Source organism: Mytilus trossulus, chromosome 10, assembly GCF_036588685.1.
Source record: "Mytilus trossulus isolate FHL-02 chromosome 10, PNRI_Mtr1.1.1.hap1, whole genome shotgun sequence".
Lineage (NCBI taxonomy): Eukaryota > Metazoa > Mollusca > Bivalvia > Mytilida > Mytilidae > Mytilus > Mytilus trossulus.
Window position 1 is genome coordinate 17,311,018 of NC_086382.1, and position 14,536 is coordinate 17,325,553.

Here is a 14,536-nt window from a genome sequence, read left to right on the forward strand (position 1 = left end):
TTTTTAAAATTTTAATAACTTTCTTAAACTATCCTGGGTTTGTACCAAACTCGGACAGAAGCTTATTTATGATCATAAGATTGTATCCAGAAGTAAAGTTTGTAAAAAGATTACTCCGTTTTTTCCGTAATTTACTTTTAAATGGACTTAGATTTTCTTACAATCATAAAATAGTAACAGGAGGAATATTTCTATTGATTTTTTTCCTCATTGTTGTTGAGCCTGCAATTTACAGCAAAAATAGGCGAGACACTGGGTTCCGCGGAACCCTTACAAATTTTTTTACTAAACGCCTTCAGATATTGGGCTGTTTTTGGTTTGTGAGCTAACCAGATCAAGTTTAAGTTTTGTTCTGCTCGGCTAATTTTTGTCGAAATTACAGGCTTTGGACTTTGATAAATTGTTGAAAATCACAGCTATACAGACTTTTTCTACAAGCTTTCAGATAATGGGATGATATTTTTGGCATGTGAGTTAACCAAGATGAGTAATACAGATCAAGTTTTGTTCTGCGCGGCTAATTTTTGTCGAAATTGCAGGCTTTGGACTTTGATAAATTGTTGAAAATCACAGCTATACAGACTTTTTCTAAAAGCTTTCAGATATTGGGCTAATTTTTGGTATGTGAGTTACTCATGATGAGTTACAGATCAAGTTTTGTTCCGCTCTGCTAATTTTTACCAAAATTAAGGGTTTACAACTTTGTGAAAATTGTTAAAAATCACAGTTACACAGACTTTTTTTCTATACGCCTCCAGATTTTCAGCTGATTTTTGATACAGAGACTACCATCATGTTTGTGTCCACATGTGCTATTGAAATTGCAACTTTTTCAGCGAGCCATTTATGTGGCTTTGACAAATTCTAGTTTTTGTTATTATCTTGAATATTATAATAGATAGAGACAAACTGTAAACAGCAATAATGTTCAGCATCTACAGTCAACATGACCAAAATTCTCAATTGACCCCTTTATAGTTAATTTTTAACAACTTTTTGTAAATTTGATAATCTTTTACAAAGATAATTAGACTGTGACTCTTTGTAGAAGTGATTGCCCTTAAATGAGGATTTTTTATATCATATTTTGTGTTTTGAGCAAAAACTCAAGAAAATAGAGAGAAACTTACAGGCTAAATGATAAGCAATACAAGATCAATAAAACAGATTTTGTCATGAATTCTATTCTTGTCTACAATGTGTGTCCTTTATTATACCCCCGCTTTAAAAAAGGGGGGTATACTGTTTTACTTCTGTCTGTCAGTCCGTCAGTCAGTCCGTCCGTCAGTCGTACCGTCCTTCCGTCCGTCCGTCGTCCACACTTCGGACAAAAACTCAAAAACTCTTTCACCAATTTCCATGAAACTTAAGTGAATTGTTTATATCTATTGACGTAAGCTCCCTGTTTTTTTTTTTTAATTTCAGATTTTAAGTTTTGGATTTATGGGGCTTTATGTATAAAAAAGGGGGGATTTTCAACACTTCGGACAATAACTTAAAAAGGCTTTCACCAATGTCCATGAAACTTTGGTGAATTGTTTATATCTATTGACCTAAGCTCCCTTTTGTTTTTTTTTTAATTTCAGATTTTAAGTTTTGGATTTATGGGGCTTTATTCATAAAAAAGGGGGGATTTTCAACACTTCGGACAATAACTCAAAAAGGCTTTCACCAATGTCCATGAAACTGGTGAATTGTTTATATCTATTGATGTAAGCTCCCTTTAGTTTTTTTTAATTTCAGATTTTAAGTTTTGGATTTATGGGGCTTTATGTATAAAAAAGGGCGGATTTTCAACACTTCGGACAATAACTCAAAAAGGCTTTCACCAATGTCCATGAAACTTTGGTGAATTGTTTATATCTATTGACGTAAGCTCCCTTTCGTTTTTTTTAATTTCAGATTTTAAGTTTTGGATTTATGGGGCTTTATTCATAAAAAAGGGGGGATTTTCAACACTTCGGACAATAACTCAAAAAGGATTTCACCAATGTCCATGAAACTGGTGAATTGTTTATATCTATTGATGTAAGCTCCCTTTAGTTTTTTTTTAATTTCAGATTTTAAGTTTTGGATTTATGGGGCTTTATTCATAAAAAAGGGGGGATTTTTAACACTTCGGACAATAACTCAAAAAGGCTTTCACCAATGTCCATGAAACTTTGGTGAATTGTTTATATCTATTGATGTAAGCTCCCTTTCAATTTTTATAAATTTCAGATTTTTAGTTTTGGATTTATGGGGCTTTATTCATAAAAAAGGGGGGATTTTTAACACTTCGGACAATAACTCAAAAAGGCTTTCACCAATGTCCATGAAACTGGTGAATTGTTTATATCTATTGATGTAAGCTCCCTTTAGTTTTTTTAATTTCAGATTTTAAGTTTTGGATTTATGGGGCTTTATGTATAAAAAAGGGCAGATTTTCAACACTTCGGACAATAACTCAAAAAGGCTTTCACCAATGTCCATGAAACTTTGGTGAATTGTTTATATCTATTGACGTAAGCTCCCTTTCGTTTTTTTTAATTTCAGATTTTAAGTTTTGGATTTATGGGGCTTTATTCATAAAAAAGGGGGGATTTTCAACACTTCGGACAATAACTCAAAAAGGATTTCACCAATGTCCATGAAACTGGTGAATTGTTTATATCTATTGATGTAAGCTCCCTTTAGTTTTTTTTTAATTTCAGATTTTAAGTTTTGGATTTATGGGGCTTTATTCATAAAAAAGGGGGGATTTTTAACACTTCGGACAATAACTCAAAAAGGCTTTCACCAATGTCCATGAAACTTTGGTGAATTGTTTATATCTATTGATGTAAGCTCCCTTTCAATTTTTATAAATTTCAGATTTTTAGTTTTGGATTTATGGGGCTTTATTCATAAAAAAGGGGGGATTTTTAACACTTCGGACAATAACTCAAAAAGGCTTTCACCAATGTCCATGAAACTTTGGTGAATTGTTTATATCTATTGATGTAAGCTCACTTTCAATTTTTATAAATTTCAGATTTTTAGTTTTGGATTTATGGGGCTTTATTCATAAAAAAAAAGGCGGATTTTTAACACTTCGGACAATTACTCAAAAAGGCTTTCACCAATGTCCATGAAACTGGTGAATTGTTTATATCTATTGATGTAAGCTCCCTTTAGGTTTTTTTTAATTTCAGATTTTAAGTTTTGGATTTATGGGGCTTTATGTATAAAAAAGGGGGGATTTTCAACACTTTGGACAATAACTCAAAAAGGCTTTCACCAATGTCCATGAAACTGGTGAATTGTTTATATCTATTGATGTAAGCTCCCTTTAGTTTTTTTTAATTTCAGATTTTAAGTTTTGGATTTATGGGGCTTTATTCATAAAAAAGGGGGGATTTTTAACACTTCGGACAATAACTCAAAAAGGCTTTCACCAATGTCCATGAAACTGGTGAATTGTTTATATCTATTGATGTAAGCTCCCTTTAGTTTTTTTTTAATTTCAGATTTTAAGTTTTGGATTTATGGGGCTTTATTCATAAAAAAGGGGGGGTTTTTAACACTTCGGACAATAACTCAAAAAGGCTTTCACCAATGTCCATGAAACTTTGGTGAATTGTTTATATCTATTGATGTAAGCTCCCTTTCAATTTTTATAAATTTCAGATTTTTAGTTTTGGATTTATGGGGCTTTATTCATAAAAAAAGGGGGATTTTTTAACACTTTGGACAATTACTCAAAAAGGCTTTCACCAATGTCCATGAAACTGGTGAATTGTTTATATCTATTGATGTAAGCTCCCTTTAGTTTTTTTTTAATTACAGATTTTAAGTTTTGGATTTATGGGGCTTTATTCATAAAAAAGGGGGGATTTTTAACACTTCGGACAATAACTCAAAAAGGCTTTCACCAATGTCCATGAAACTTTGGTGAATTGTTTATATCTATTGATGTAAGCTCCCTTTCAATTTTTATAAATTTCAGATTTTTAGTTTTGGATTTATGGGGCTTTATTCATAAAAAAGGGGGGATTTTTAACACTTCGGACAATAACTCAAAAAGGCTTTCACCAATGTCCATGAAACTTTGGTGAATTGTTTATATCTATTGATGTAAGCTCCCTTTCAATTTTTATAAATTTCAGATTTTTAGTTTTGGATTTATGGGGCTTTATTCATAAAAAAAAGGGGGATTTTTTAACACTTCGGACAATTACTCAAAAAGGCTTTCACCAATGTCCATGAAACTGGTGAATTGTTTATATCTATTGATGTAAGCTCCCTTTAGTTTTTTTTTAATTTCAGATTTTAAGTTTTGGATTTATGGGGCTTTATGTATAAAAAAGGGGGGATTTTCAACACTTTGGACAATAACTCAAAAAGGCTTTCACCAATGTCCATGAAACTGGTGAATTGTTTATATCTATTGATGTAAGCTCCCTGTAGTTTTTTTTTAATTTCAGATTTTAAGTTTTGGATTTATGGGGCTTTATTCATAAAAAAGGGGGGATTTTTAACACTTCTGACAATAACTCAAAAAGGCTTTCACCAATGTCCATGAAACTTTGGTGAATTGTTTATATCTATTGATGTAAGCTCCCTTTCAATTTTTATAAATTTCAGATTTTTAGTTTTGGATTTATGGGGCTTTATTCATAAAAAAAAGGGGGATTTTTTAACACTTTGGACAATTACTCAAAAAGGCTTTCACCAATGTCCATGAAACTTTGGTGAATTGTTTATATCTATTGATGTAACAAATAATACTTAATAAAATCTGATGAAAACATAAAATTTGTAAAATCTTTAGTTCAATTTATAGCGAACCAAATGAAAGTTTTCCACAGAGTCATCTGCTCTTGACCAAGGTATTTAAACTTTTGCAAGTTTACCTGTCCCATTGAATCAATACAACAGGTATTGTTCTCTGTGTAGTTTATTCACTTGCACATTCAAATTTCTTCTAGGAGAAATCTATCACTCATTGATAAATTTGCCTGACCAAAAAAATATCTTCTTTGTTGATTGAAATACATGTATAAACTCACATAACCCGCATGTGATACAGTATTTATTCAAAATCAATAATATATTTTCATTCTGTTCAATAAGCACTGATTTAATTATAAAAAGTTTATTTCTGATTTTTTTTTTAACTTCTGCATGCATTTATGTTTTAAAGAATCTGCATGTTATTGTGGTTCTTCAGTTATGAAGACCTGAATTATTTAAACATTATCATTTCAAGTTTCCAACTGTAAACAGACTAAAAAAAAGACAAACGAGACAATTTAATTTTGAAATTATAAATTTCCCCCACCTTAGTAGCAATATACCAGAGACATATATACATGTGTATATATGTCTCTGAATATACCAACTTCAGTCAAAAAAATGATAATGTAGAGGCTGTTCACCTGCATATGGGATATATATTTCCCAACTTATTTGATATTCAAGAGCTTGCAGCTCCTACTCAGACTTTGTAAAACGTCATCAGTGTATGAGTAGAAAGTTGATGAACCAGGGGTATGACAAAGAACATCTCGTCCTTTTTCTAAAAAAAGTTCATCGGAAGGTACCAAGACCTTGTTGATAAATATTCCGTATCAACTTCTCAAATAATGCGTTCTTTTATTTGTTTTTGTTCTATTATTAAGATTACTTTTACTGTTGAATGGTTTTATGTGATATCCGTTTGACGTGGCTCTGTACTTATACATCTCGTCAATGTGTTTGTACTGGCTTTCATTTTTTGGTGATTTGTTTTGTATATGTGACTCTTTGTATTTCTTTTGTTCTTATAATGTGACTCTGTACTTTAAAAGATCCCGTCAGTATGATATTGGTCTATAATATGTCATTATGATATATTTCTATTATGAATTACTATATACGTTGAACCACAAACGTCAAAATCATTCAATGGCGTAGTGGAATTAACAATTTTTGGATTCTCATAAATTCTATGTATAACTTTTGGACTAGTTTGAATCTCTGTCTATTTCTGTAATTTATTCTTACATACTTTTGATTTTTTAACCCTGTATGCATACATTGCCTATGTAAATTTTAAAATTGTTTGTATGCACATTGAACGACAAATTTATGTGACGTATATAATTTTTCTGACGTTAGACACTCAAATCAATCCATGTGTTTGTAGATAGTAGATGTTTTTGTGTCCTGTTAAATTGTTCCTTTTAAAATTGTTATACGATGATGACTGATGTACCCATATTTTGACTATTTTATTAATTGTGACTGTTTATTTAACGCATCATGTAAATGTAGCTGAATTTGATGAGACTGTTATTAAAGTGAGAGGGTTAGCGCTATAGAACCAGATTTAATCCACCATTTTCTACATTTGAAAATGCCTGTACCAAGTCAGGAATATGACAGTTCTTGTCCATTCGTTTTTGATGCGTTTTGTTATTTGATTTTGCCATGTGATTTTGCCATGTGATTATGGACTTTCCAAATTGATTTTTTGAATGTTGAAATTTGATCAGAAATCAACTTTTAATTTTTAAATCAGTGTTTATATCAAACAAATTGAAAATGTGTTATTGATTGAAAATATACAACATCGCATGCAGTTTTATAATTACTTATTTGTACATGTATTTCCATCCTTGACAATTCAATTTTTTGTTCAGGTAAATTAATCAGTGAGTGATATATTTCTCCTAGAATAAATTTAAAGGTCCTGGTGAATAAACTACACAGAGAACAATACCTGTTGTATCTGTTAGATGGGACAATAGAACTTACAAAAGTTTCAATCGACAGGTAACTTGCAGGTGAATCTATGGAAAACTATGTTAGGATTCGCTATAAAACATTAAATTTCTTGTAAAAAATAGGTTCCATGAATGTCATACGTTTGTACTATTATTGAATGGTTGCAATGATGAAAGCACATTAGCAGTCCCTGATATACTAAATGTTCCCTGAGGCATATATCATTTTATGATAACAGTTTTACTATCTAAGCTATGGATAAAAATCAAATACTGTTTTTGCATATAGGATGTTTTACTCTTGTTAAAATTGGTTGCAATTGAAATCACAAATGATACCTTAGCATCGCAGCTTTTTTATAGAGTTAGGTTTCGATGGAAGGGTTGAGCGCAATAAAAAATGTTATAAAACATAACTAGTCTACAATAGCACATAATGAGTGAACAAGTGACAACATAAAAATCCTAACATGTGACTAAATATTCCTTAAATGTTAAAGGGTGTCATTTCATGAAAAAAATAAGGAAATCAAGTCTCCTAAACATTTATCAATATGATCATCTTGTGAATATTCTAAACAATAAAAAGGTTCAATCAATATACCCCAAGAAAATTACCTTCTTTCAAACTACTATAAAATTTAGAAATCAGCCATAGAATTACTAAAACCCATAATCATATATCACTTTCCTTATATTGCATTGAAGACCTATATGTTATATGCCAATGTTATTGATATTTGTTTTGTTATGCTAAATATTGAAAAGCTGAACAAGGTTTAATCATCAGTGTTTTCTTCACTGTATTCACTGTCCTCATCATCAGAAAAATCCTCATTTTCCTTCTCAGAAGAGGCCTCCTCATCATCAATGAAATCCTCATCATCAATGATATCCTCATCTCCATCATCAATGTAATCTTTATCTTCATCATCAATGAAATCCTTACTTTCATCACCTACTTCCTCATTTAGATCATAACTTTCAGTAGAGTCACTTTCACCATCTTCACTTTCCCTGTTATCTTCTTGCTGCTCCTCAATGTAATTGTAGTCTTTTTTGTCGAGCCTTCGACTTTAGTTGAAAAAGCGAGACTAAGCGATCCTACATTCCATCGTTGTCGGCGGTGTCCACAAATATTCACTCTGTGGTTAAAGTTTTTGAAAATTCAATAACTTTCTTAAACTATACTGGATTTCTACCAAACTTGAACAGAAGCTTGTTTATGATCATAAGATAGTATCCAGAAGTAAAGTTTGCAAAAATAAAATTCCATTTTTTCTGTTTATTACTTATAAATGGACTTAGTTTTTCTGTGGGGAAACATTACATTCATTCTGTGGTTAAAGTTTTTAAAATTTTAATAACTTTCTTTAACTATTCTGGGTTTGTACCAAACTAGGACAGAAGCTTGTTTATGATCATAAGATAGTATCCAGAAGTAAAGTTTGCAAAAATAAAATTCCATTTTTTCTGTTTTTTTACTTATAAATGGACTTAGTTTTTCTCTGGGGAAACATTACATTCACTCTGTGGTTAAAGTTTTTAAAATTTTAATAACTTTCTTTAACTATCCTGGGTTTGTACCAAACTTGGACAGAAGCTTATTTATGATTATAAGATAGTATCCAGAAGTTAATTTTGTAAAAAAATAAATCCATTATTTCCGTATTATACTTTTAAATGGACTTAGGTTTTCTGCCAGGAAACAACACATTTACTCTGTGGTTAAATTTTTTAAAATTTTATAACTTTCTTATACTATTTTAAATTTGTACCAAACTTGGACAGAAGCTTGTTTAAGATCAAAAGCTAGTATCTAGAAAGGAAATTTTGTTAATATTTTGTACCTGTGTATCTGTATTTTACTTATAAATGGACTTAGTTTTTCTTCCAGTTAACATTACATACAGTCTACAGTTAAAGTCTTTAAAAAAATTATTTGATTCATAAACTATCCTGAAATTTTTACCAAACTTGGACAGAAGCTTCTTACAATCAAAAGATAGTATCAAGAGGAATATTTTTATTGATTGTTTTCCTCATTTTTGTTGAGCAAGGGAGTTACAGCAAAAGTAGGCGAGACACTGGGTTCCGCGGAACCCTTACAAATTTTTGTCATTTTTATACGCCCGTCGTCTTTCAGACGGGACGTATTATGGTATACTGTTGTCCGTCCGTCTGTCCGTCCGTCGTCCACACTTCAGACAATAACTCACATAAGCTCCCTTTCCATTTTATAAATATAAAAGGTATGTGGTACTCAGAAAGTGTGTTGTGAACAAGATAGAATGTATGGATGAAAAATGAAGACAACAAACTTATTTAATTTGAGGTAGCATTAATAGTGTCAATTTTTTTTGTGCATATTTATTATTTGGGGGGGGGGGGGTATTTGACAGGGCTCACACTATTTCTAGTTGATCATATAAATTCAATAAAAGACAAGTTAAAAGAGCAACAGGCGTATCATGCGCTAAAGCGCAGCCCTTTATTTATCAGGATTTGGCTTGAAACAGTTTTGAAACTTTTAATTATAACAAACCATTGCCATTGCTTATTAGTTTATTCCCCATCAATCATTTTTAACTATTTTAGTCATTTGAAATTTTTATTAGAAATGAATATATATTTTGTAATCAAGAAAGAATCTACATTCTAATAAAATATGTTTTTTTAATTTGTTTACATTGAAAAAGTACATTTTCAAATTAATTTCAATGCCCTAGCTGTGTTGAAAAATACTTTAAAAATTTATCAAAAGGCACTCTACAACATATAATCTTTAATGTCATATAACCTCTGTTTCAACTTACAAATGCCCCAAAACAACATTTAACATGCATATACATATAATAACATCTTCATGCCTTATATATCATGTACTGTAGTACGCCGCTAGATTAAAACTGACGTGGAAAGGTAACATATGGCCACCGAAAGCTCTTTTTTTGAGAGCCCAGGTGGTCGTGTGGTCTAGCGGGACGGCTGCAGTGCAGGCGATTTGGTGTCACGATATCACAGTAGCATGGGTTCGAATCCCGGCGAGGGAAGAACCAAAAATTTGCGAAAGCAAATTTACAGATCTAACATTGTTGGGTTGATGTTTAGACGAGTTGTATATACATTATGTACACAGCCATGTATCACCATCATTGATGGCGATCCGATGGATACATCTGTTGTAGGGTTGTCACTGACTCAGACGTACTTATGAATATAATTATTTTCTGTGACTGTATCTTACATTAATTTGTAGGATCCTTTACTATAGATAATTTAGCTGATCTGTAACAATAACATCTTCATGCCTTATATATCATGTACTGTAGTACGCCGCTAGATTAAAACTGACGTGGAAAGGTAACATATGGCCACCGAAAGCTCTTTTTTTGAGAGCCCAGGTGGTCGTGTGGTCTAGCGGGACGGCTGCAGTGCAGGCGATTTGGTGTCACGATATCACAGTAGCATGGGTTCGAATCCCGGCGAGGGAAGAACCAAAAATTTGCGAAAGCAAATTTACAGATCTAACATTGTTGGGTTGATGTTTAGACGAGTTGTATATACATTATGTACACAGCCATGTATCACCATCATTGATGGCGATCCGATGGATACATCTGTTGTAGGGTTGTCACTGACTCAGACGTACTTATGAATATAATTATTTTCTGTGACTGTATCTTACATTAATTTGTAGGATCCTTTACTATAGATAATTTAGCTGATCTGTAACAATAACATCTTCATGCCTTATATATCATGTACTGTAGTACGCCGCTAGATTAAAACTGACGTGGAAAGGTAACATATGGCCACCGAAAGCTCTTTTTTTGAGAGCCCAGGTGGTCGTGTGGTCTAGCGGGACGGCTGCAGTGCAGGCGATTTGGTGTCACGATATCACAGTAGCATGGGTTCGAATCCCGGCGAGGGAAGAACCAAAAATTTGCGAAAGCAAATTTACAGATCTAACATTGTTGGGTTGATGTTTAGACGAGTTGTATATACATTATGTACACAGCCATGTATCACCATCATTGATGGCGATCCGATGGATACATCTGTTGTAGGGTTGTCACTGACTCAGACGTACTTATGAATATAATTATTTTCTGTGACTGTATCTTACATTAATTTGTAGGATCCTTTACTATAGATAATTTAGCTGATCTGTAACAATAACATCTTCATGCCTTATATATCATGTACTGTAGTACGCCGCTAGATTAAAACTGACGTGGAAAGGTAACATATGGCCACCGAAAGCTCTTTTTTTGAGAGCCCAGGTGGTCGTGTGGTCTAGCGGGACGGCTGCAGTGCAGGCGATTTGGTGTCAGGATATCACAGTAGCATAGGTTCGAATCCCGGCGAGGGAAGAACCAAAAATTTGCGAAAGCAAATTTACAGATCTAACATTGTTGGGTTGATGTTTAGACGAGTTGTATATACATTATGTACACAGCCATGTATCACCATCATTGATGGCGATCCGATGGATACATCTGTTGTAGGGTTGTCACTGACTCAGACGTACTTATGAATATAATTATTTTCTGTGACTGTATCTTACATTAATTTGTAGGATCCTTTACTATAGATAATTTAGCTGATCTGTAACAATAACATCTTCATGCCTTATATATCATGTACTGTAGTACGCCGCTAGATTAAAACTGACGTGGAAAGGTAACATATGGCCACCGAAAGCTCTTTTTTTGAGAGCCCAGGTGGTCGTGTGGTCTAGCGGGACGGCTGCAGTGCAGGCGATTTGGTGTCACGATATCACAGTAGCATGGGTTCGAATCCCGGCGAGGGCAGAACCAAAAATTTGCGAAAGCAAATTTACAGATCTAACATTGTTGGGTTGATGTTTAGACGAGTTGTATATACATTATGTACACAGCCATGTATCACCATCATTGATGGCGATCCGATGGATACATCTGTTGTAGGGTTGTCACTGACTCAGACGTACTTATGAATATAATTATTTTCTGTGACTGTATCTTACATTAATTTGTAGGATCCTTTACTATAGATAATTTAGCTGATCTGTAACAATAACATCTTCATGCCTTATATATCATGTACTGTAGTACGCCGCTAGATTAAAACTGACGTGGAAAGGTAACATATGGCCACCGAAAGCTCTTTTTTTGAGAGCCCAGGTGGTCGTGTGGTCTAGCGGGACGGCTGCAGTGCAGGCGATTTGGTGTCACGATATCACAGTAGCATGGGTTCGAATCCCGGCGAGGGAAGAACCAAAAATTTGCGAAAGCAAATTTACAGATCTAACATTGTTGGGTTGATGTTTAGACGAGTTGTATATACATTATGTACACAGCCATGTATCACCATCATTGATGGCGATCCGATGGATACATCTGTTGTAGGGTTGTCACTGACTCAGACGTACTTATGAATATAATTATTTTCTGTGACTGTATCTTACATTAATTTGTAGGATCCTTTACTATAGATAATTTAGCTGATCTGTAACAATAACATCTTCATGCCTTATATATCATGTACTGTAGTACGCCGCTAGATTAAAACTGACGTGGAAAGGTAACATATGGCCACCGAAAGCTCTTTTTTTGAGAGCCCAGGTGGTCGTGTGGTCTAGCGGGACGGCTGCAGTGCAGGCGATTTGGTGTCACGATATCACAGTAGCATGGGTTCGAATCCCGGCGAGGGAAGAACCAAAAATTTGCGAAAGCAAATTTACAGATCTAACATTGTTGGGTTGATGTTTAGACGAGTTGCATATATATATATATATATATATATAAGTTAAAAGGATTTGCTGGCGCCAAACCTTTCCCATAACACTTCTTTACTAATGATCATTCAAATTAAACATAAAAACAAACAGTGAAATTGTATCTTATTATATATTTCAGTATCGAGTTGAATCAATGATGTTACGACTGGCTAAACCAATGAATTTCATCGCAGTCTCACCAAATGTGCACCAACGAGCTAGAATGAGGGCGCCAGAGTGTATACCTTTAACATTAGAACCAGAATCCAGATTTTACCATGATCCTGTTGTTGTGGTTGATTTTCAATCACTATATCCATCTATCATGATTGCTTACAATTACTGCTTCTCTACTTGTGTTGGAAGGATAAGTTTACTGGAAAAAGCTCAGTAGGTTATTTCAGACTAATCATGTACAGCAGGGTGTAAATTTTCACTTATTTTCATGGTTTTTAACAAAATCACCAAAATAAATTACGCAAATTTAAAAGTTTTGAATTTTCCAAAATAATAACCGCCAAAATATTTTGAATACCTTATTCAGGGAAAATCACGAAATTTTACACCTGCGAAAAAATACCTGCTATACGGTATAGTTTATAAACATTTTTTTTTTGTGGTGTCACCTTGACTGTCTGTCTTTTTGATTGTATGAATATATTGAAAAGAAGATGTGGTATAATTGCTAATGAGGAGGAGACCATATGACACAGAAATTATTAACTATAGGTCACCATACTGCCTTCAACAATGAGCAAAGCCCATACTGAGTACTCAGCTATGAAAGGCCTCAAAATGACAAATGCAAAATACTGAAACAAGAAAACTAACAGCCTAATTTATGTTAAAAAATTATGATGAAAATAAAATATGTATCACAGGAAAAAATAATATCTACTGATTTACATGCTCTGGACTTGGGACAGGGTCATACATATACCTTAAAAGATTGAAAATGGTAGATTTTTTAATGAGCCAATCTATAAAAGGCCCTGAAATTACAAATGTAAAACAATTCAAACAAGAAATGTTTAGACTATTCTCCATTGTTACTTTCTGTGCAAACTGGTCTTTAAGGTCAAGGAACAGTAAATGGGCTATGTCGCAGATTTTGCTCAAATTTTGCATACAATCTTGGCTCGGTGAACTACAACTGACAATCGAAAAAATAATGCATTTATCTCTTTTATTATCTGAAATATTGCAGATTGTTTTCTTTTAATATGGATGAATATTTGTATAGAAAGCACTTAAAATCAGCGAAAAAACATTCAAAATTTGTCTTAAAATCGCTAAATCTTTTATTCTACTCCAAGGATTTTTCTTTAAAAACTGTATGTTGTTGACACATAAAATTCCGTTATAATGATGCAAAATAAAGATAGGGTCACCGACTTCGTTTGTTGTCTAAAAATCATTTTTTCACCTTGTTTGTAGTGAAAAACGTCAAAAATCAACGTTTTACGGCCGACATCACGGCGACGTTTCGATTATTTCGACGTTTTATAGTATTTTTTCACAAAGAACACAACATTGAATGATCTATACTGTAAAAACGAAGTCGGTGACCCTATCTTTATTTTATATCATTATAACGGTATTTTATGTATCAACAACATATAGTTTTTTAAGAAAAATCTATGGAGTAGAATTAGAGATTTTGTCATTTTAAGACAAATTTTAGAAGGTTTTATGCCGATTTTGTGTGCTTTCCATACAAATGCTCACCAATTTTGTAAGATTTCAATCAGTAATATTTTAAATGATAAATGAGATAAATGCATTATTATTTCGATTTTTAGTTGAAGTTCATCGAGCCAGAGTTGTATGCAAAATTTTACTGAAATCTGTGACATAGCCCATTTACTGTCACTTGACCTTAAGTCATAAATCAATATTTATTTTTATTATAGCGAGGGTGCTATTGAATTTGGATGTACACATTTGAAGATTCCTCCTTCAGTTTTGAAGGTAAGTCATGTAATTATGTTCTTTGAAATTGTTTTTGGTAGCACGTAATTGTGACTAGCAATGAGATTTATCT

The 14,536-nt window shown here is 32.9% G+C and overlaps 1 protein-coding gene across 8 annotated transcripts in view; it reads left to right on the forward strand.

Moving 5' to 3' along the window:
- The window catches only part of LOC134686962 (DNA polymerase zeta catalytic subunit-like), a 193,362-nt gene that overhangs the window by 138,514 nt on the left and 40,312 nt on the right, over positions 1-14,536 (forward strand). For all 8 annotated transcript variants that reach the window (XR_010101708.1, XM_063546850.1, XM_063546847.1 and 5 more), the window contains 2 exons: positions 12,632-12,882; positions 14,406-14,463. Coding sequence is in view for 7 of the 8 variants with exons in the window: in XM_063546850.1 (XP_063402920.1) it covers positions 12,632-12,882; positions 14,406-14,463 (309 nt within the window). In the remaining variant the exon portion in view is untranslated. The remainder of the gene's footprint in view (positions 1-12,631; positions 12,883-14,405; positions 14,464-14,536) is intronic.